The sequence below is a fragment of the Rhinolophus ferrumequinum genome, chromosome 4 (assembly GCF_004115265.2).
Source record: "Rhinolophus ferrumequinum isolate MPI-CBG mRhiFer1 chromosome 4, mRhiFer1_v1.p, whole genome shotgun sequence".
Classification (NCBI taxonomy): Eukaryota; Metazoa; Chordata; class Mammalia; order Chiroptera; family Rhinolophidae; genus Rhinolophus; species Rhinolophus ferrumequinum.
The window spans coordinates 8,722,960-8,747,115 of NC_046287.1; the positions used below are offsets into that span (position 1 = coordinate 8,722,960).

The 24,156-nt window shown below is 43.8% G+C and overlaps 1 protein-coding gene across 1 annotated transcript; it reads right to left on the reverse strand.

Annotated features, from left to right (window-relative positions):
- Nucleotides 1-294: 294 nt before the first annotated feature.
- Nucleotides 295-11,187, reverse strand: RGCC (regulator of cell cycle). The gene is made up of 5 exons (XM_033104764.1): nt 10,947-11,187; nt 10,197-10,382; nt 3,458-3,565; nt 1,578-1,640; nt 295-698 (listed from the first exon to the last, which is right to left on the reverse strand). The coding sequence occupies exons 1-5, from the start codon at nt 10,993-10,995 to the stop codon at nt 691-693; spliced, it is 414 nt and encodes a 137-aa protein (XP_032960655.1). The 5' UTR covers nt 10,996-11,187; the 3' UTR covers nt 295-690.
- Nucleotides 11,188-24,156: the final 12,969 nt, after the last annotated feature.

Here is a 24,156-nt window from a genome sequence, read left to right on the forward strand (position 1 = left end):
GGAAGTATACACTGTTCCCCAATAAAGTCCTGTTCCCCTTCCCCCCCCAAAAAAAAAAACGAAAAACCGCAATCCTCAAATTAAAATTTCCCATTAATCATATGTCACCATTTCCCTCGAAAGTGCTGAATGAGCTTCAAGTAACACTTGACATTTACTGCCCTATCGTGTAGTACAATTTGGCAGCACCCAACGTTCTTGTTAGAAGTCAAGAGGCGTGTTATTCCCACCAGAGTATGATTTGAACGGGAATATATTGAAAGAAATAAAGGAAAAAAAAGGAAACTTACATGATACAGACTCTAGTCCAAATTTTATTTGCATACAAAAATATATTATAATGGGAAGAGCATATCATTGTTTCCAACTATACATAATTAATTACAAATATTTTCATAAAAGCACTTTAAATTACAGGAAAGCTGTATTTTAAGTGAAAATACAATATTAGCATGGGTGGTCTGTTCTAATATGCTGCAAGCAGGTAAACGAAGTCAGTTTCACTGTTGAAATTGCCCAGAGATGAGCCCAAAGGCTGGTTATAGGATGAGCCTGAGAATGGCCTGGTGGTGGTAGGTGAGTCTTCATTTCTGTCCCTTCTGGCAGCAAATTCTGTAGCTGATTTTACCAGATCCTCAGAGGTTTCAAGCTCTTCCATTATCATGGAAGGACCCAGAACTTCTTCTTTTTTCACATACCTGTAAATAAGACAGATAAGGTTATCCACTCAAAGTTTACAATTCCTGTGCCAGATCACGCCATCTCTGACAGGTATCCAAACAACAAACTTAAAGGCAGGCTTTCCACGTAATGTATGTCTGATTAACTGCTTTAAGTGGGCAGCCAGCTGCAATTTCCATGAAGTAGGCAGGCTTGTTAACATGGATCTAATACAACTTGTGCAGCAGTTACAATAATCTCTGCCAAAACAGGCCTCGGTCTTTTGATGCAGGGTAGTACAGCATGTAAGAAACAGGGCGATCAAATCTTCAGGTAGAGAACACACAAGGACCTCATTAAGTGTGATGGCCAAAGGAAAATAAGGTATGGTATGTAATCCCCATCTTTCCGTAATTGGTGTGGGTCTTTGGTTACAGGGTCTCCCGAGCCAATTCTCCCTTTTGGGACCCAACCCTCTAGAAGTCAGACGTCACCAAGCTCCTGGATCTAACCTGGGAAATGTCCCTGGCCCATGGGATGGAACCCTCTGGCTTGTCAGTATAATGCCTGCATGGTCAGTCAGCCCATTTCTTCTCTAAAAAGCCTGGTAGGCCATCACCACAGTCAAACCCCAGTCTTGCTCTAAGGACTGTGTTGCTACCTTACTCTACTCCCCTCAAACAAAATGCCATTGCTTGCTGGTGGCCTGTGCTTGCTGTTTGAAAAGCACACGGTCTACTTGAAAGCAAGCTAATCTTTTGAATTTCTTTGTGAGCCACTAGGGTCCTGTTTGGGAACCTAAACAGGCATTATGATGTAACTTCCTGCCCCCAGGCAAGTGGGTAAACATTATCGTACTTTATCAGAGGTGTCAGTTAGTTTTCTGTTTGATTTCTTAATACCAGGCATGTACTCACTTGCTAATGTTCTGTCAAGATCAGCAATAAAGTCTTCTAGCTCTTTTGTGTCACCGAGCTTGGCTGAAAAAACAAGGGTTGGAGTTCAGTTTCCCCATATCAAAGGCAGATGATGACTCCCACATTTTCCATGATTCTGTAACTCGGTTTGCATCTCTCTCTATCTTCAGAGATGTTCGTGAAGAGAGTCCTGTACCAACCCTAAGTGTCTGCTCCAATGTTTACTTCCAGTCAACTCAGAAACGTATTCTGAAGACTAGCTGAAATGTTTCTTGTTTTTTCAGTTCATCATCCCCCAAACCCCATCCCAACCCAGAAACCTGGAAGAAGAATCTCCCTTCCCAGCCTTAAAAGTCTGATGGGGGCAGGGGGGCAGCAGAGCGTGAGGGGCCAGGAAGGAAGATTAAAAGTTTTGAATTTTTAGTTGTGTAGGATTTGAGTTATCCGTCAAAAATCTTTGGTAAGCATAGCCCTGTGGGGAATGGACACCCAGATCCCGTAATTCGTGCGGCCCGTCTGTCTGCACATCTGTCTGACACGTTCTTGTTCGTGCTGTCCTCTTAGGGCAATACTGCGGCCCTCAGAGTCCCTCCAGTAGGAGATAAACAAAGAGCAGTAAGAGAAGGCGGCCTGAGGCTCCTCTCATCCCACCCAGGTGACAGCGCGAGGTAACAAGTCCTCATCCTGATTTTGTTTCCTCTCTGCATCCTGAGACATATACTTTTTCTATATATCTTACTTTTTTGTGTAGAAAGTTCATCATTCATGCCTTCTCTGAAATACATTACTGGATATTTATATTAATTAACCCCCGCTGGCTACAAATGGCTCATTGTTCTTCGTTAGCTTTTAAAGTCAATTTGCCAGTAGGGCTTTTTTCCCCTCTTTAATTCCTACCTCTTGAGGATCAGGTAACAGATCTGGGCATGTTTTAAACCACTTTCTGGACTGCTCTTTCTCTCTGAATTCAACAGATCCGTTACAGACGGAGGCTGGACAATGGCAGAGTCCCTAGCGACTGCTAACATTGCTATGTTGAGAAGAGAATTTTAAAAGGTCTCTTTTGGAAAAAAGAAAAAAAGACCGGGGGGCGGGGGAATTCTGCTTTAATGCCAGAGTGAGAAAAATGATGGACTCTTCATATTTCTTTTTAACTATGTTCCATTTTTCTTGCATTCTGCAACTATTTTCAACAAGCTTAACGTTTCTTAAGGGAAAAAAAAAAAAACTTTTGTTTTCAAAGGGGCACTTGTTCACTATAACAGAACATTCAGCTCTCTAGCTGGACAGAGTTCCAAAAAATAAGAAACTGCTCATGCATCTTTAAAAACATTTTACGTCTATTAATATCACAGTAGAGACCGGCTGGAGCTGCTATTCCGAATCGTGTGAGATCATCACTTGTCTCATAATAATGACCCCATTTAATTGCTAAATTGGTAATCTGAAAGCATTGGTTGAATAGTTAATGCAATAAAAAGAATTCTACTTTCTGAAAAGCCTAACTGCTGAGTTCTAAATTCTAGAACCAACCAGTCTGAGAAAATAGTGTCATCTGGCATAGTCTTGACGATACCACATGAGAGAAGGCAGATTCTGGAGTCCACAAGCTTTCTTTCTCCCTGTGAATTTGGTTTCCTGCCCCTTCCCTGCCTCCCTGCCCCCCACCCCCCGCCAACTTTCTGATTTCATTTTCAAACTGATCAAAATCCTGGGAAATAACAAACTGCACTTCACACTGTACTGTACTAAGACACTAGTGTTATCTATTTGTTTGCACATTTGAGAAAAACTGGTAAGGATGACGGGGAAGAGGAAAGAGAGTGAGAAGGGGAAGGGAATAGGGAAGCCAAAGACTCAGTTCCAGCTCAGAAACTCACCTTTCCGCGGGGTGGCAGTGGGCGAGAGAAGGGCTGGGGTCGAGTCTGTTGGAGAATTCAGTTTTTCATCACTGAAGCTGAAGCTGTTTCTATAAAGCGAATCTGCACCTTTCAGAAAGAAAAGGAAACTCCTGAGGAATGGTTTTCTATAACCTATTGATAAGCGACAGCTTATCTCGAAAAGGAGCAAAAGGTAAAAATCCATAGTAAAAAAAAAAGAAAACAGGTTGAATTCCAGATTTTATATTTATGCCCCAAAAGGATTTGAGGCAGGGGAGTGTGCCTATGTGTGCGTGAGTGTGTGTCTCCAATCGGGCACACAGAGGGCCCTTGCTCCCCTGAAAAAGGCAGGGTGTGATGGGGTCACACGAACAGACCCTCTCTCTGCAACACACAGGGGCCCAGTGCCCAGGTGTCTGGCTGAGCAGGGCTGGGGACGGCGGGGGTTGGCACCTTAGCCATAAGGAATTATCTTTCCTAAAAAATGTCCTTTCTGCCCTCTGAAACCCCTAAAATACAAACATAAGGTTGGATCCCATGACTTAATGAACCTCCCTGCCTGGTCAAGCATCTTTGTCATGGTTTTCCTGAGAGCCTACACTCTGGGAATAAGGTAGAGGGTCAAAGATAAAGATTTCCTGTCCTGCAGCTTGTCTGCTACAGACACTTGGAGCGATTTCATGTCTCCCTCTATTGTCATACCCCCAAAGACCAGAGCATCAGCAAGCCAAGGTCCCATGAAGCAGGGCTGCATGGGGAATCAAGGGAACTGCTCAGCTACTTGGATGCTCTTGAACAAGACAGTATCTCTGGGCCTCAGCTTACCCACCAATAAAATGGGGAGGTAGACTAAATAATCCTTAACATCCCTCCCCACTCTGTACTTTTGAGATTCTATTTCTCTAAGTCCTGCCACAGGGGAGGAAAGCAACCCACAGCCAGCCCAGCCATGTGGCTGTGACACAGAATGGAGCTGCTGGCTGAGCTGTACCAACTCAAAGGGCTCAGAGGCACAGCCGGCAGCGGAAGCAGGATGTGGCCACTGAGGTCACAAAGGAACAGTCTTCCTGATTAAAACAAAACACAAAGGCAGCTACGGTAGCAGAGGTGAGCTCAGGAGAGGATCTTCAGGTAGAGAGGACAGGGGAGTCCTGGGGGCCTGGCCAGCCCCCACTCCTCCTTGAGAATTGCTCACTTAATCCCACTACCTCCAGCCCAAGAGGAGGAGGCAAAAACATCCTTCTTTGGTCTCCTTAACTCAAAATGAACATGACTAAGTTACAAAAGATATGCCCAGAATAAAAGAATACGAGGCCTTTAGCACGTTCTCTTTGGCTCTGAGGAGCACCCGAGAGCATCAGCCCCATATCTGGCCCCGAGTGCCGAACCCAGAGGCCCACTGGCCCACCTCTCAGTGACTACATCTCTGTCTCTATCTCCCAGAAACAGATGGCCCTGGAGAGCCCGGTCTCCTCCCATCCTGCACCACAGGCCCTGTCCTGACGTTGGACTTCATCTCTATTCTGCCCCAACTCTGCAGGATTTTATATCCACATCCACTCTTCCTGTGGGAGGGGAATACACGAACACACACACACACACACACACACACACACACACACACACACACGCTCACGTTCCGGCTCATTGCTACACCGGGATGCCTCTCTCTTTCCAGGAGTTTCTGTGCACAATCTGGGCCAGACTTGACTCCAGGCTCCAAAATGTTCAACCATCAAAAGGAAACGAACCCCGAGCATCCTAGAGCCAAACACACCCACGGCTTAGTTCCACCCTATGGTAATAGTCTACACATGTCGTTCACGAAAACGACGAAAAGGACAATGTAAGAGCCTCAGCAGAAGCTGCCACCACAAAGATGTGTGGGACAAGATGTCACAAGGAAGCTGTGTGACTGTGCAAGCCACTTCAGCCTTAGTTTCTTCTTTTGCAAAAGGAGAATCATAACTTAGGCACTCCATGTACGATCCCTCTGGTTTTCATGACTTTATTCCAAAGTTCCCAGCACAGTGGAAGATGGCATAGGAGAGGTCACCACAGAGAACCATACGAATCAAGATTCTGGGCCCAGGCTTCCTCCTCTTCTTCAGAGAGTAGCAAAATTCGCAAGAGAACTGTATCTTCAGAGGTGTCCTAGAACAAGCTTCCCAAGAACACAAGAGTATTCCAAGCTCCAGACATCTATTTACCCTTCATCCAATCAAATTTCATTCCACACACTTTTATTAAGCCCCTGCCGTGAACAAGATCTCGTGCTAGGTAGACGCTGTGAGAAATTAAAAGGTAAGCAAAGCCTGACTTCCCATCTTTTCACTCCCCTAGAATTCTACTCCTTGCAAAATAACAGCCAGCTAGTCTGATAAAATGCCAGCGATGTGTTGCTGGCTGATAGCATATTATGATCGCCGCACTCCAATACCAGGTGCTGTATTAACAGGGGCTCAAGGAACACATAAGAGTGATGGTTTGGGGAACGTTGGCAGGTGGCAAGACTAGATATTTTAGGGCCTTACAACATCTACTTCAACCAGCTCTAATGCCCATCTCACAAGCAACTCAAAGCCCCATGAGAAACGTCCTTGGCAAGTCACCTTGGAAGCCAGGAAACTCAAATTCAGAAATCAACTCTTCCAAGACACTGTCAAAAAAAATGTAAGCATATTAAATAAACAAATATCTAACTTTAGAATCGCCGACAGAGCTTAAGAAACTCAGCTGGAAAAACAGGCTTGTTTAAAAGGTAGACGTGCTTTCTTGGTTTGGGGGTAGGGAGAAAGGTAATTTAGGGTTAGCACACCAACATTTGCTAGTCCAGAGGGAAGTAAAACCACAGACAGTGAACCTTGCCCAGAGCTCCTGTAAATATAGCACAATCCCACACGTAGAAGGCAAGCAAACTATAGTAATTAACTGAGAAAAAGAAAGTCTTGGACCTGTTTCCTTTTTGCCACAGGGAAGGGGGGCAGTGGATGGTCTCATCAAAATTTAAATTCTGACAGCCTCATTACATTAAAACTGGGAGAGAATAAGACAGTGTCCCTTTCTCAGTTTCACACTGTAGCCCTAGCTTCCCCTCTGGGACTGCTCGGTCCCTCTAGATACCTCTCTAGGCGGCCATCAGAACGAGACCTGCCATGTGGCTGGAATGCCTAACACAGAATCAGAGCGAGCTGGGGGCTCCTAACTCCTCCCACTCTGACGGCTTGTACAAGTTCACGTTCTACTCTCAGTGGTTCCTATGCCAGATCAGCCAACATGCTACCTGTCGTGCTGACACCCAGGGGTCCATAAGGTCCCCTCTCCCAGAGCCAAGCTGGAATAGTCGAGGCAGATATACAGACATTCTAGATCCTGCATATGTTCAAGAGGCCAGTCCCTCATCCCCCCAAATGGCCCGAAGTTTCATGATGGCCGTCACATCCACAGTAGACCTCAGGCCTTACGCACATTGGAGAAGTCACGATGTGTATCTACAGTTTTGAAAATAGTGAGAAAATAGTATATTTTAAAAAATCAAGTTGGCACCAAAGATGTTCACAATTCCAGAAGCATTTCTGAGGATCAAGTTTGAACTGCAATGCCCTTTTACTGCTGAAGTGACAACTACTCCCCCTGAGATTACCTGAGGGAGCCCAAGTAGGGAAGAGGAATGGGCCTATCTTGATCATGCCCATTTGAATGCCACCCCTTCTGCAAAATTATCTTGCAATTGTTATTTTGGTCCTCTGCATGTCTTAGTGAGAACAGGAAGGGTTATTTCCTTATTAAATATCCATTCTCCTAGCTTACCCAAGTAACTGACTTCTTCGGGGGGAAGAAGAAATGTATACTTTTCTCCTTTGGAGGCACGCAACCTAATTTTTTTGTTCATGAGGAAAGGAAGGGTTCTTCAAAAAACAGCAGCGCAGTGTGTACCTTACCTCTTAAAAGCCATGCAGCTGTAAATGTCAAGTGAAAACCAGGAGAACCTTGGTTCAGAGTTTCATACATTACATTTTCATGCAAGACTGGCCCAAATATGTCTGGTCTATGTGATCTAGCATGGTATACGCATTTTATTTTGTTTTTATTAAATTTATTGGGGTCACATTGGTTAATAAAATTATATAGGTTTCAAGCATACAATTGTATAATATATCATCCGTATATTGCACTGTGTGTTCAGCACCCAAAATAAAATCTCAGTATAAGCATTTTCATGTTTTCTTGAAAGCATGAAACAGAACAAATATTTTCTTCCTAATCATGAACTCACGGATGCTTGTAACTGCACCATTGAATAGCACCCTTTCAATTTTACTGCCAGAGAAACTGAGGCCCACTCATCACCCAGGGCCCTAATGGGGCTCAGCCTGGGCTCCAATGACCCAGCAAGAAGACCACCACATTGAAGAGACCCTTCAAACACACGCACCATTGATAAACAGGCACCGAGCTGGGTCCAACAGAACTTCAAGTCTATTCCTGAGGCCCCAGCTCCCATTCCAGCCAATCATCCAGGTGACAGAGCAAGGCCTTAGAGAGAGAACCCACGTGTTCCTATTAGTTTATCAGAAAAATGGAGATAACAGCGCCTGCCTTATCGGACTGTGGTAGGGAGCATGTGAGATATCACGTTTAAAGCACAGCTAAGAGGTCATTAAGAGCAAGAGCAAATAAATAATATGAGTAGTCATAACAAGGGCGTGGCTCTCGTTATCATTACCCTGGTGCGTCTCCCTTTTGGTGGCCTAAATTCGGTAGGATGAACCTCTCTCAGACATTCTCTTCCACAGAAAAGCGTTACACAGATAGATGAATGTAACAAATGTGTCTGCGCTCGATTCTTGGCGGCAAGGACGATACACATATTATGCTTCCTTAAGAAACGACTACTTAGATACACACCGCGCCTGCCAAGACAATTTCTAAGCTGCCTTATGGGGGACAAAGTACACATTTATAGAACAGACTGATGGCATCGGAGCCTTCTTTAGACCTTCTCCATTACTTCGTGAACCATTGAACTAAGGGTTAAACGGTTTACAATGAAAGCAGAAAGCAAAATTACACACACATATCCTAAGAAAAACTACAGACAATTCCAAATATCCCCCCGAAACTATTAAGAATGTGTTTCAAGTGTCTTCTCTTTGAGGCCCCTGAGAACTGATCCCAGATCTGAAATCCTACCCAGAGAGAGCTGCGATCGCCCCAAGAATAGGCCAGCTCAGACCCTATTCTAGCCAAATGCGGCTGTGGTTTAGAAAGGAACTGTTCTTTGCAATACAGCGGCTCTGGACAGGCCGCCCCAGCTTTCTTTCCTGTGGGGGAGGGAATTTGTCCCTGATGAATAGCTTGCTCCATGCCCCTGGAGAAGGAGACATATTTCAGTTTGGTCACAGATAGTGAGACAAATTTAAAAAACTTATTTAGACTTCCCTTTGAAATTGAAAATAAGTGGTCTGGTCATTAGCAGCAAAATCCAAAGATACAAAACCGAAAATTAACAGCACACTATTCCATTCCCTTTCACCTCAAAGCTGCAATTAGATCTAACCCTTGGGCAAGGCTGCCAAAAAAAGTCAAGCTGGAACTCAGGTTTCTGACTCAAACCCTGCAGAGGGTAGCGAGTGCCCTTTATCCCTTTTCAGGAGGACAGCTCAGGTGTAAGTCTAGGACTGAATCTTTGCCCTGGAACAAGGAAGAGCTTCAGATTTCAAAAGAAGACAATCACAAGGAAAGGTCTTTATTTTTGCTTCCAGAGTGGAGGGCAGCAAAGGAAGTGAGTTCATGCTTGTAACCCACCTAGGGAGGGAAGTCTCAAGAATAACCCAGAACTAATTTCAACTTCACTTTGGAAACCAATAAGCGATCCACAAGGTGAAAACCAACAATCACATAACACTGAAAAGTCACCAAATTTGCTATTTGACACCTAAACAGATATCCATAATCCTTACAGGACATTTGAGTTCCTGTAAAAGGCTGTCTCTTTTCTGAGGTTGTTTAGGACAGAGAGACCCTGCAAATCACCAGCAAGCATCTCAGTACCCATCTGCTGTCTGGCTCCCTGTCCAGTCTGAGTGGGGAGTCAAAGCCAGCACACTCCCTGTTGGACCTGCCTGGAGGAAGAGGGACACTTCCTAAAGTACTTGACCTCCACAGTGCCTGGGATTCTTTCAAAACGGTATGCAATGGAGCAAGCAGCAAGTCTGGGAGCGCAGGGCCAAAAAAAAAGTGCAAGAGGTTATTTCAAAAATCCCAAGAACAGCAGCTCATGAAACCTTTCCTGGTTGCACAAATGTTTCCGTATTGTGCCCTCTTGTGTCCCCTCTCATCCCCATTCCTGTGCCACTTGCTCCACATCCTCTGAAAAGTTACTGCTGAAAGGGAAGAAAAGGGGGAAAGGAGAGGGGACAGGGATCTGTGGAAAGGCCTGGCTTGGGTGGCAGGAGTCCTGTCTGAATGAGGAGGGACAAGCTACTTAAACCTTCCTGCCTCCTAACACCTGCAGGCGGCAGGTAGACCAGCGGCCCTCAAGACCCTTCCCATGATGGTCCCCATTCCCCAAAGTCCCGTCTTGTCCCCGCTGGGCCTCCTGCCCTGGAGAGACTCAAGGCCCCCACCCCTCGGTTTACAGATTCTCAAATGAGACCCCAGCCCAGAGTGCTCCTCAGTGGCCGGTACCCGGAGTCCCCAGGGCCCCGGGTACCTTCCCTGGCGGGGCGGCACTTACTCTCGGAGTCGCTGAAGCCGCTGCTGTCACTAACACTGGTGCTGCTCCGCCGCTTCATGCGCTCCAGGTGCTCCTCGTAGTGGAAGTGGCGCTCGTGGAAGGGCGACGAGAAGTCAGCCAGCACCGCGTCAAACTCGCACAGCGCATCCGTCAAGTCCCCGGGGGCCGCGGAGTCCAAGGCCGGGGCTGGGGACAGGGACCGTGAACTCAGGTGATGGGGGCGGGGCGCCACCCCGTCCCGCCTGGAGGGGGCAGCCACCATTCCCGAGGATAACTGCCACTCGTTGCGCGCGTGCCCAGTGACAGCCACGCGGTGGCTGCATGTTGCTCCTTATCTTTTCATACTCTCAACCACCCCCTGGAGCGAGGTCTATCTTCAAGCCCATTTGAGATAAAGAAACTGAGCTTCGCTTGAAGTTGCGAAGCCAAAGGTCATCCTGCTAATCCACGCAGTGGAACTCTTTCCCACGCGCTGTCGGGTACTTGTCCCCACGCTTGCTCCCCCAAGGGCACCTGCGAACCGACTGGCGGTGGGAAGGCGGTGGGAAGACTGAGTCAGGACGTGCCCATTAAGTGTCAGCTCGGATCCCCAGCCCCGCGTGGGGAGGAGGCTGAACCCGCCAGGGGCAGGGTCCCACCGGTGAGAATGGAGGGAGAGGTTGGGTATAAAAGGACAACACAGCATTGCCATTCTTTCGCGCCCCCCCCCCACACTTATGGAGCCAGGGCTTTACCGGGACCCCTACTCACCTGCGGCCGCGGCGGCCGCGGGGCTGCTCTGCGCCGCGGGCGGCTTCATGAGTGGGCTCGGCCCGGCGTGCGTGACAGAGGGTCCTGCGAGGTGCTGGCCCAGGGACCGTGTGAAGGCTCGCGCTGAGGCTGGGATGCTCCGCCTGGGGTTCACTCTCCCGCCCGCGTGCTCCCACCCTGCCAGCCGCCTCCCCCGAGCTGCGCTGCACCGTGCGCCTCCCAGCACGGTCCGCACGCCGAAGCCCCGCTGTCTTATAGCCGCAGGCGGAGGCGGGGCGGGGCGGGGCCGCGGGGACCGTCCCAGTCACTGCCCGGGGGACGTCCCTGTCCCCCAGGCACCGCCCTCGCCACGCGCCTGCCGGGGAACCGCAGTGACGAGAAGTGGCCGGAGCCCAGGTTACAGCCCCAAATATTTATGCGCCGCTTTACCCGCGCGCCCTGACAACCCGACCCACGAAAGTGTCTTTGGCGTCACCAGGGCCCCAAAGATTTTACGAGTGGGCGGCAGCTCCGCCGCTTCCCGCCCCGTGCCCTTAACCATTCGAGCCTCAGTGTCTCGTCTGTGAAGTGGAAATGCTGAGCACCCCAAGTTCGCGGCGAAGAATCAAGGAGACGAAAGCGGACAGAGGCCCAGAGAGAATCCTGCGCGTCCCACCCCACTTCCCCGAGGGACTTAAGGGCTGCGGGAGACAGACAAGAAAGGGTGGAGGGCGAGAGGGACAGAAGTCGGCGAAGTCCGCGTGTTTAGGAGCCTTAATCGCTCCCACCCCAGAGCCCGGCGTCTCACTATAGTCCCGCGTTCCCTTCAGCCTCGACGTGACTCAGGAGGAGCTTGTTCGGAAAGAAATGACTGCGGAGGTGCAAAGCGGCCCGGGCGCCTCTCTGCGTCTACACTGCGGAACCACCCTGCCCGGCCGCCTCGCGGGGGACGGGGTCGTGGCCGTGAACGACTGCCCTTGGGCGGCCCGATGCAGTAGCCCCTCGCCACGGTTACTATTTAAATGTAAAGCAATTAAAATAGAATAAAATGAAACATCTAGTTCCTCAGTCGCACTAGATACGTACCAAGTGCTCAGCAGCCATCGTCGCTGAAAGCTCTATCGGACAACCCTGCCAAAGTCTCCCACCCACAAAACCGGCCTCAGGGGGAAGTCAGACATCCGACCCCCATTATCAATGACCTCCGAGGTCGGGTGTTGGCATGCACCATTTTCAGCCCCACGACAACCCTGCGAGGTGGAATTACTGCTTCTGTTTTACAGGTGAGAACATCGAGGCACAGAGAGGTGAAGTAGCCTGCCAGTCAAGTAGTGATGGAAAGGCAGGTCTGTCTGGCTTCACCACGCCCTCCCTTCTGCACAGTGTAAGGTGGAGAACTGAGCCCACAGGAGGAAGAGGCTCCAAATAAGGGAGCAGATAACCCTGGTCCTTGAAGAAATAAGGCAAGGCATGTGCATATTTCATTGTATCTCTTCTCTTCTTTTTCCCACCTCCCCTTTTAAATTCTGTTTTTCTCTCTTTCCCTTCTTCATGCTCTTTGTCTTGCCCTGGTACCCACTGGTGATGCCCTAGGCAAGTGGAGCAGCAACCATTCTGGGAGAGGAGGCCAAGGAGGTGCCTTCCAAATGCAGCACTCGCTCCTTAGCCAGGTTGGGGTGCAGGGGGGTGGACACCCCACCACAGCTCTTGCATGATGGCTAAAGAATCAGCCAAGCTGATCTTCAAAAGAGCCTACAAAACAGCCCCATGTCAGTTTACTGAGACAGTGACAACGAAGATAACCTGATCTCCTCCAGGAGAGGTCAGTTGGTTTTCATCTGCATCTCATTGTAAGGGAACCACCCAGGCGCTGGGGACATGACTGGGCAAGGGGCCCCCCCCTCAATGCGTCACCTCTTCTAGGATGGGTGTCACTTTGGTTGTGGAGGACTACAGCTCTCTCCCTCTTTCCTAATCACAATTATAATTTTAACACACAAGAAAATACTGAGAATTACGTAATAGCACTCTAGAACCCGCCGCTGACCATGACCACATATTAACATTTTGTTATTTTTGCTTCAGATATTTTTTTGAGGTATAACTTGCATAAAATAAAGTACACAAATCCTGACTATAAAATTCGGTAAATGTTTACCTATGTATACACCAGTGTTAAATTACCCTCCAGATGTTTTATCATCACCCCAGAAGGGTCCCTATGCCATTTTCCAGTCAATAGCACCCCATAGGTAACCCCCATAGTAACTCGTATTCTGAATTCTGTCACCAAGAATTAGTTTTGCCAATTCTAAAACCCCTTAAACAACATCAGACTGTATGCATTCTCTTATATCTGGCTTCTCTTGCTCAACACAATGTCGGTGAGAATCATCCATGTGGCCGCCGTCTCAATTCATCCTCCTGCTTGTGGATCTTTAAGTTGTTATTTTGTGGTTGTTCATTGTGGTGGTTGTTGCTGGTGCTGTTGTTACTGGAAATAGTGCTGCAATGAGTAATCTTACCCTGGATCCTTGGGTACATAACTAAGGGTCTCCAGGATGTACTCATACTCATACATCTAGAAGTGGAATAACCAAATTGGTTTGATTGCCTCTAGTCATTGGCTAATATGAACATCTTGTGTATTTCTTTTGGTGCACGTTACATACTCAGTTCTCCTGGGTTTGTACCTAGGAGGCGGATTTCAGAATCACAGGATAGGCATATGCTTAGCTTTCGAAGATGCCATCTTCCAAAGTGGTTGAATGAATCTACATTCCCAGCAATGTATAAGAATTCCAGTTGCTCCATATTCATGGCAACGTATGATCTTGTTAGACTTGTTCATTTTAGCCATTCTGGTGAATATATACTGGCATCTGACTGCAGTTTATTTTTCTTCTTCTGTGGCTTTAATTTACATTTCCTTAATAAGTAATTACATTGTCCACCTTTTCATATGCTTCAAATATTTCTTAGTAAAAGAAATAGAACAACAGAGATAAAGTTGAAATCCCCTTTTTCGTCCTTCCCAGTCCAATCTCCCTTCTGCCTTCCTCAGAGACAGCCATTACCATGAATTTGGTATGTACCCTCCTAGTCCATGTTTTTGTACCTAAACCATACTTATATGTTTACATAAACATGTACAGTATTGCTTTATGTTTTTTAAATTCACATAACTATTTTCATGTTGAACATGCTTTGTTTCCACTCGTTTTCACATATGTCGATACACACAGATCTAGTTTATTCATTTTCTCTGCCAAATATAATTCTGTTGAATGACAAGAACACAATTTATTTGTCCACTCTTCGGTTGGTGGACACTTGGGTCATTTCCAGTTTTTCTCTATCACAAATAATACCACAGTTAACATGATCTTACCTATCTCTTAGTGCACAAGTGTGATTCCAATTCTGTATTCATCTTGATTCCATCCCTAGGACCAGACAAAAGTCAAAGGTTAAACCGTTAGTCCCTTGAGCCTTCTGACTGGCTTCTGGTTTCTATTCAAGGGCCTCCTATGGTCTCCAGGCACCTGACCATAGTGACAAATTTGATAAGTGACCTCACTGTGCAGATGTAAGCTTGTCCCTCGCTGAAGAGGGGAGAGAAGCTGTGTTTTCCACCAGCATTGAACCTAAATTAACCATGACAGCCTTACACTGGGATTTATACACATTTCAATTTCCAGCAGGTCATTCAGTCACACAGGTCTCTTTCCAGAAAAAGAATTGAGGTAGCTTATAATTTTGAAACAAGACAATCACAGCTTCTTACATTTTAAAAAACCAGTCACTTACCTTAATTGGCATCTCTTCCCACTGTACACTGCTGATCACTCTCTCCTTAAAATAGTCCTGACTATCCATCTAACTTCTTCTTCTCAGGGCCATTGAATCCTCACCTGAATAATTAAACTCAGAGTTGCCCTGCAGTCTTTCCTTGGCATGTTCTTCTCTGTGTTCTTGCAAGATCATCTCATCCCCTCTCAAGATTATAACTAATGTTTCTAAGATTTCAAATATTTATTTCCAGACTTGATTTTGTCCCCCCTTAATTCTCTTATAGCCAATCACCTATAAGACTCTTAGTCTTCCTCTACAGACACTCAGGAAGAAACTTCTAGTGTTTTTTTTTCTAATATCAGTGCTCCCCTTCTTATTTCATAATAAATAGGTAGGTGCATGGATTCTTGAAATAAAGATTATATTTCCCAGCCTCCTTTGCAGATAGGAGTGGTCATGTGACTAAATTCTGGACAGCAAGCTTTGAGCAGAGGTATAACACACAAACTTCTCAAATGTATCCTTAAGAGAAGGGGGCAGGCACCATTACCCTTGTTTCTTTTTGATGGATGGAAGGCAAACATGAAACTAGATTTCACACCATGGGGTGGAAGCCATGCACTGAGGATGACAGCAAAAAGATAGAAGAAGCCCACCATACCAACAAACTCTGGAATAACAACACCTACATGAGGGAAAAATAAAATAAAATGTCCATCTTGTGTAAGCCACTATTTGGGGGGTTTCTGACTCTTACAATTGAGCTAATCCTAATACCCCATACCTCACATAAATCTCACCATGAACCCCTCAGCTTGGGACTTGTAAATTTAAGAGACAGTCATTTCCTTATTGCCTAAGCACATTTGAGTTGTTTCAGAGACTGACTTTTCTAGAGCTGCCATAGCAAGGTACCACAAGCTAGGTAGTTAAAACAACAGAAATGTATTCTCTCACATTTCTGGAGGCCAGAAGTCCAAAATCCAGCTGTGGGTAGGGTTGCTTCTTTCTGAAGGCTGGGAGGGACGATCTGTTCCATGCCTTGCTCCTAGCTCCTGGTGGTTTGCTGGCAATATTTGGCATTCCTTGGTGTGTAGACTCATCACCCTGATCTCTTTCTTCATCTTCTTGTAGTCTTTCCCCTGTGTGTCTTTGTCGTGTCTCTTCCCACCTTCTTATAAGGACATCAGTCATGTCAGATTAGCGTCCGCTCTAATTCAGTATGATCTCATCTTAATTTGACTACATCTACAAAGACCCTATTTGCAAATAAGGTCACATTTGCAGGTACCAAGAGTTAGGAGATCGCAATTCACCCTACAACAGTGACATAAACCCAAAATTGACCTACAACAGCCAAAATCATCTTAAGGAAGAAGAATAAAATTACACTACCTGATTTCAAGACTTCCGATAAAGTTGCAGTTATTAATACAGTGTGGTATTAGCCAAGGATTAGCAAACAGAACAGACTCCAGAAATAGATAAACACATATTTGGTTAATTGATTTATGAGACATGTGTCAATGAAATTCAATGAGGAAATAAAAGTCTCTTTGATAAGTGGTACTGGATCAACAACCTGTACCAAAAAAAAAAAAAGTACTATAACACCTACTATGCGCTCTACACAAAAATTAATTTGAGCTGGATCAAAAACATAAACATAAAAAGCAAAAACTACAGAGTTTCCAGAAGAAAACATGAGAGAATATCCTCATGACTTTGATGTAGGGAAAGAGTTGTTAGTTGGAAACGAAAGGCACGCACTAACCACTTTTTAAAAATTGAGAAACCAGACTTCATCAAAATGTAAAACTTTTGTTCATGAAACACCATTACAAAAAGAAAAAGGCAAGCCATGGACTGAAAGAATATATTGCAGTCCTTACATCTGCCAAAGAATTTGTTTTTAGAACATAGGAAGACCATCTACAAACTAATAACAAAAAGACAAGCAACCTAGTAGAAACAAAACATGGGCAAAACACTTGAACCCCACAAGAGACGATATATGAATGACCAATAAACACATACAAGGTCAAACATTCAATTAACCTGTGATCTAGTAATTCTCCTACATTTTTCCCAAAGAGAAATACTAAACAATATAAAAATGAATTTTTGTTCACAATAGCCAAACACTGGTAACAAACCAAATGCCCTTTAACAAAAAATTGGACATGCAACTGTGATGTATTTATACGCCATACTACTGCTCGAGAGTAGAAAGAACAAACTACTAACACACACAACAACATGGATGAATCTTAGAAATATGCTTGCAAGCGTGCTGTGGTAGGCAGAATAACAGCCCATCAAAGATGTCCACGTTCAAATTTCCATTAAAAACATGGCAAAGGAGACTTTGTATGATGAAGGCTATGGATCTTGAGATGGGGAGAGAATTCTGGGTTACATGAACCTTAAAAGCAGAGAACATTTCCTGGCTGAAGGAGAGATGACTACGGAAGAATGGTCAGGGATGAACCATTGCTGGCTTTGAAAGTGGAGGAAGGAGTCACAAGCCAAGGAACACAGGTAGTCTCCAGAAGATGAAAAAAAGCAAGGAAAGAGACTTTCCCCTACAGACTCTAGAAAGAAACCCAGCTCTCCCAACACCTTGACTTTGGCCCACTGAGAACACCAGTGAGACTCTGAAAAAAGCAGCTTTTTAAAATAATTGCCAAAAATCTGAAAACAACCAAGATGTCCTTCAGTAGGTGAACGGATAAATGAATTGTGGTCCATCCAGACAATGGAATACTATTCAGTGCTAAAAAGAAATAAGCTATCAAGTCATGATAAAACATGAAGGAACCTTAAACGCATGTGAAAGAAGGCAGTCTGAGCAGGCCGCATCCTGGATGATTCCAGCTATGTGACGTTCTGGAAAAGGCAAAACTATGGCATAAAAAGATCAGTGGTTGCCAGGGGTTAGGGGAGGGAGGGATGAATACGTGGAGCACAGAGGATTTTTAGGGCCGTGAAACAGTTCTCTATACTCTAATGATGTATATATATCATTATACATTTGTCCAAACCTGTAGAATGTACAACACCAAGAATGAGCCACAATGTAAACTCCAGACTCTGGGTGATGATGAAGTGTCAATGTAGGTTCATCAGTTGTAACAAATGTACCACATTTGGGGAGGGATATTGGTCATGGGAGAGGCTATGTGTGCTTGGGGGTGGGAGGTATATGGAAAGTCTCTGTACTTTCCACTCAGTTTTGCTGTGAACCTGAAACTACTTTAAAAAATAAAGTCCATTTAAAACAACGGCACATGGAGTCATGTCAGAGAAAATAAGGGACATTTTAGAGAAAGAAAAATACCCCAGTGTAATTTCTTACAGATTTATCTCAATATAATTGACATACAATAAACTGCACAAATGTAAAGTGCATAATTCGACAAGTTTTGACATATGTTTACAAGATCATGAATGTAGCCGCCACCCCCACAGGTTTCTTCCTTCCGCGTTGTAATCACTCCCTGCCCCTTCCTGATCCTCCCCATTCCCAGGCAACCATGGATCTGTTTCTTGTCACTATAGATTAGTTTGCATTTTCCAAAATTTTATATAAAAATTGTACAGTACATCACCTCCGTCTGCAATCATTTTGAGATGCATCCATGTTGTATATATCAGTAGCTCCTTCCCTTTTTTCTAAATAATATTCCCTGGTATGGATATACCACAATTTGTTTATCTATTCACCTGTGGATGGACATTTGGGTTGTTTCCAGTTTGGGCTATTACAAATAAAGCTGGTCTACAACTCTGGACAGGTGCTTTTGTTTCTCTTGCGTAGATACTTAAGAGTAGGAAGACGTCATCCTATGGTAGGTAACGTGTTTTAACTTTCAACTCCTACAGAAAGAACAGCACTCGAATGTGATTTTAAACCAAAACAACCCACAGCGAGACACCGGCAGTCTCAAAACCTAAGTTTCCCTAGAGCCAGGTTCTACAACTTTCTGCTGCCACCATCTGGGCAACAAAAAAGAGGAGAGAGCTGTGCCCAGAAGGCCACTCCCAAGAGCAGTACCTGTCCTGCTTCCTCTTTTCTCTCCAGCAATGTGGCCCCCCCACCGACCCCATCACACCTACAGCCGACAGCCCGTTTGACTAATTTGATTACAGGTGAGGAATTTCAGAGTGATTTAAGCAACAAACTTAACTCAATGGGGAGGAAGAGGAGCCTGGACTTAAACCTACTCTCTAGCCCGAGGTAGCATCCTAATGTCACAGAGGAAAAAAAAACTTCAAATGCTAGAGATGAGCTAGCACTCTCTTTGCAACCTAAACCAACTTTGCAAGTTGTGAAATATGTCAGAGGTGGTTTTTCTCTAGTGCTCGGTACATGGGATGTACTTAATTTGCATTTGAATGAATGAATGCCATGTATACTCCTCTAATTAGTCACAGTGACAATAAAGACACAGTTGTTCCCTAGCAAGAGCCTCAGTGAACCAGCAGTCAGAAGACCTGGACGCTGGTACTTGCCTTGCTGTTAAACGAGCTGTGTATTGAGGGAAGGACATGGAATCTTTCTGAACCTCAGTTTTCTATATATAAGAAAACAACCTGGTTTCTTTAGCTTTGGAGACAAGCCAGATGACGCATGAAAAAATCCTTTAGAAACTGTCAGTGTGCAACAAATGTAAAATGTATGCATTTAGCAATTTATTTACAAATGTATTAGCAAAAAACACAACTATGCAATACTCATGTGACTTTCATTTTTTACACTGTCTTCCGAAAACTCAAGTCTGTCTCGTACATTTAAGCTCTACATTGTTACTGAGTTAAGGAAGAGCAAATTTTTGCCAACCCTAGAGCCACAAAGAGGTAAGTGAGTTTCCAAAGATCACCCATGAAGTCATTTTCAGGTAAATTTGAAAGCGGGCTCTCTTTTCTGAGGACAAGTTCATCTCTTTGTCTGCGTATTTCCGGCAGCATTTCTCTGCACTGTCATACATCTCTAATATTCAGAAATGTGGAGATGGGTTTAGTAAGTCCACCTGGAAAACAAATGCTAATTTCTCCCTTGCACCATGGAGGACAATTAAAGCCCGTGCTTGATTATTTTGTAAGTGGTGTTATTTAAGTCTTCTCAGATAGAGACTACCAAGTTCAAATACATAGTCCAATATTATTGGAGTGCAATAAAACTATTAGCGTATTAATGCAAGAGATTATTTCCACCACTGTTAGAAGAAAAAATATAGAGCTCTAAAATTCTGCAGAATGGGCCAAATCCTCACCTGACTTTATTTGTCCTCCCTGCCTCCACCTTCACATTGCTCATCCCCACCACCCAGTTTACTTTGGATGGACATTTGATTTGGGTTGGGGTTGAGGACATTACTGTCGATGTGAAGTGGTAAGTCATGTCCTTCTCAGGACTGGACAGTAGACTCTGCATCTTCTGCATTCCATGACACTATTTTGTGCATTCCCATAAGTTTACCTGATTCTCCCCTGTATTCTAACCCAGAAGCTTCCATGAGTAGGAAAGAGTAAGTGAACAAACACACAAACCAGACTGTGGGGAGAAAACAGTGCAGAGAAAAATGAAAAATTCCCTTCTGAGTAACATCCTTTACCAGAATCTCCTGGCACAGGAAATTTCGAGATGACCATACTAATTGCAGTGAAATACAAATAAGGCAATGATACGTTCTCAATAATCAAAAACAGACCAGCTACGGGAGTTCCCAGTGCTGTGGAAGCAACACTGCTCTCTGCCATACTTGGAGTGGGAGAGAGAAACTCGTTGTCAAGCTACCCCCATCTTTACCTACACGATACTCCATCTTCTTGAAATACTCTTCAGAAGGATGACCTTTCGAGAAGGAAATGTAGCCTAATGTAATAGCTTTTTTTAAATTAAGAGTTTGGGTAACTTTGCCTGAAAAAGAAACAATGAAAGTAAGCTCTATGTTGACAACATAGGAGAAAATTTTCATGTCCAATAAAATCTTGTACTGTAAGTAGAGTGGAGTGACTAAAGTTAAATGGCGGTGGGGATTAGCATGAGTGCAGACCTTTACGCTGTCTCACTAACTGTGGCCCAACAACAGCAGCTGTTCTTTGGATCGTCCCAAAACACGAGAACATTGCAAACACTAGGGTTTTGTTCTCTAATTTCACTTAATGCAAAAAGGACTCCTTGGAGAGTAGCTGATTGAATGTCTTAGGGAAGACGGGGAAAAAAATCACTTTGAATGTGGAATATCTTGTTGTTTCCAGAAAGCAAAGGTGCTTTGCAAAAATATCTGCAGTGGAGTAACTCAGGGTGGGCTCCCACGGGCCCACTGGCCATGTGACAACAATTGAAGTATGACCATCTTCATATGCAGTGTACGTCAGGAGTTTTCCTACCTGAGAGAGCATCAGAACCCTTGGCGATGTTAAAACACACATCGCTGGGCCCATTCCCAGAGTCTCTGATCCAGTAGGTCTGGAATAGAGCCCCAGAATCTGCATCTCTGACAGGTTCTGCTGCTGATCCAGAAACCCCACTTGGAGAACCACCAGTATAAATTATCTTAACTGAATGGAGTGAGTCTGTGAGCATCTGTGAGTTCATTATGATACTCTGAAGAAGAAAAGTCCATATAAAATGAAAGGCGGTTGTAAAAACGTTACATTTATCAATACACATCGAAGTTTGCATCTCCTTTCAGTACGTGTTGGTTTATAAAGCATAGTTCTTTTAAAATCTGTGTAAGCAATAAGTGGATATTCAGAAGTGAATGAAACAACTCCAGGAAAAGTAGGAACTGTACCAAAAGCAGGAAACACTTCAGAACATGGTAGAAAGTGGTCCGTCGTCAGTCAGCACCAGTACTACACAATCAGAATTCTGTGTTCCAAGATGATGAACTAGACAAACCAAAGAAGGGAATTAACTCAATCCCTCAAATCTTAGAAAAGAAAACCTCTAAATGCATACGGCAGTGATATGTTTTCAATTAAAATATCAAACAACATTAATATATCATAATGGCAGGACAATTTGTTTGGCAATGCTGGCCATGTGAAACTTAAGCTGATTTCATTTCTGAGGAAGACATCGAGTTTCAACAGACTAAAATCTATGAAAAAGTAATAGACTTAATTCCCATTGATAAAACACGGTGCAACTTAAGTATAAAAGGCACTTGTCTATTGACGCAGGTTTGCATCGCCCTGGACTATAAAACCAAATTGGCGTGTCAACCAAGAACCCATTAGCTGACAGCACAGAAGGTCAAATTTTGTACTGTTTTGTTTTTACCTTTAGAATCCCTCATTCCTTCAAACTAATATTTTCCCAACTTGTGTTTGTGTTTTTACTACGAAGCTTCCTGTCTCTACTACTCTACCTATAACCCATGGCCTTCCTGTGGCCCTTTAATCATTGCTGCTGCGTCTCTTTCCCTGTTTGGTCTGTTTTCAGTCAGATCTTTTCAGTTTGTTTTCTTTAGGCATTCACTGGTGGACATGTTTTCAATAGTGTATACTTTTTGATGGTGTGTATATTTTATATTTTATACAATGGTATAATAATTTTAAATTTTGTATGCTATTTATAACCCATAACCATATGATTAGTTTCCATGTCTTCAAATGTTGTTTCTCACTCATCATTTTAATGGGCATGTGGGTAAATTGCAATTTAATCAATTCCCCATTTTTAACATTTATGATATTTTCACCTTTTCACTTTTATAAATGATATTTTGATGAATAGTCTAGTCACTACATCTTCAGGCTTATCCATAATTGTTTCCTTAGAATAAATTCATAGATTTATTCATAGCATGAATTCATAAATTGCTGTGGGAAAAACATAAAATTCTAAGTCTTTTGATATGTATTTTCATGTCACAACACAAAGATTATATCAATTAGGGTGCAGCTTTCTGCAGAAACACAAAGCAATACATTATCACACCAGTTAATGTCCTTTAGATACTCCCCTCCAGACCAATCTTCAGAAATAGTAATATTTTGAGCTGTTTTCCTGAAAAATAATTGTAAATAGAAATACTATGAACTCACACTTTAACAATCTGATACAAAAGAAGTAAGTAACTGCTCTTTAAAATGTCACCTTTATTAAACCAGTGCTTTCTGAAGGCACCTTACAGTGGAGTTTGTGTTTTGTGAAAGCATATTTGTTTGCTTTCCAGGTCCGTTTGTGCAGGCCTGGGGGTGTTCCCATCCTTCTTTGTGCTCTGATTCTCCCTGCAATGCCGACTAAGCACTTTGTGTTTAACCACAGTGTCTGGGCTCTGCATAGCTATACCATGCCTTTTAGATTAAATCTGATTTCTTCCTTCAAGTGTATGCTTTATTCTTAGAGCCAACAGGGCTCAGAGTTCAGAGAAAGAAGATCATGTTTTATAATGTTTATTAATGTCTTAAAACTATGTGCCCATCTGTTCTGAGTCTGAAAGAAATCAAAGTTAGGCTTACAGAAAATCAGGCACAGTGAATCAATCAATTTATTAACCATTGCTGGGTGCCAATAATGTGTAAGGCAATGGGAGTAGCCAAAGTCAGAGGGTAAAGTGAAAAAGACATCGGGAAATATTCTACTTTCCTTTAGTTTTAGTTGATTTTCCTGACATCTTGGATGAATGTTTAAGTTTGCATTTTGCTTTTCTAAGTGTTTATTTTTTCTTAGCCTGAAAAAAGACCATAGTAACTATGTTTTTTTAAGTATCCTGTTTTTCCTCAAAAGATGCTTTTTCAAATTGAGGAAATTGAGTGCCTTGCCCTATAAGTATCGGCTTTACGTGCTTTCTTTTCTGGGAAATGTCCATTTACATATGGGTTTTGCCTATTTTTCTACTGGGCTGTTGTCCTTGGTGATTTCTAAGAGTTCTTAAAAGATTCTTGACACAGATTCTTTGTTTGTTCTGTGTAATACAGCTTCTCTCAGTTTGTAGTTTATCTTTTCACCTTCTTTACCATGTCTTTTGGTGAATGCAATTTTTTAATTTTAATATAGTCAAATTCATCACATGTCTATTTTACAGTGGGCTTTTTTGTGTCCAGTGTCTAAGAAATCCTTCCTACCCTCAAGATCTAAAGATATTCATCCACAAGTTCTTCTAAAAGTTTTAAAATTTTCCTTTTGACATTTACATCCTTAATCCACCTGGAGTTGATTTTCATGGCTGAAAAGAGATAGAAATCTGACTTACGTTCCATATGGATAATCATTTTTTTCCTGTTCCATTTATGGCATTCCCTATACGTAATCCAGGAAATGCAAATCAAGACCATAAAGGGGTACCACTTTACATCCATTCGATAGGCAAACATTGAGAAATGTGCCAATACCAAGTGCAAAAGAGGCTATCGCAATAGGTTGGTGAGAGTATGAATTGTGACAACTGCTTTGGGACTTGTTACAACAGTCTGGCAT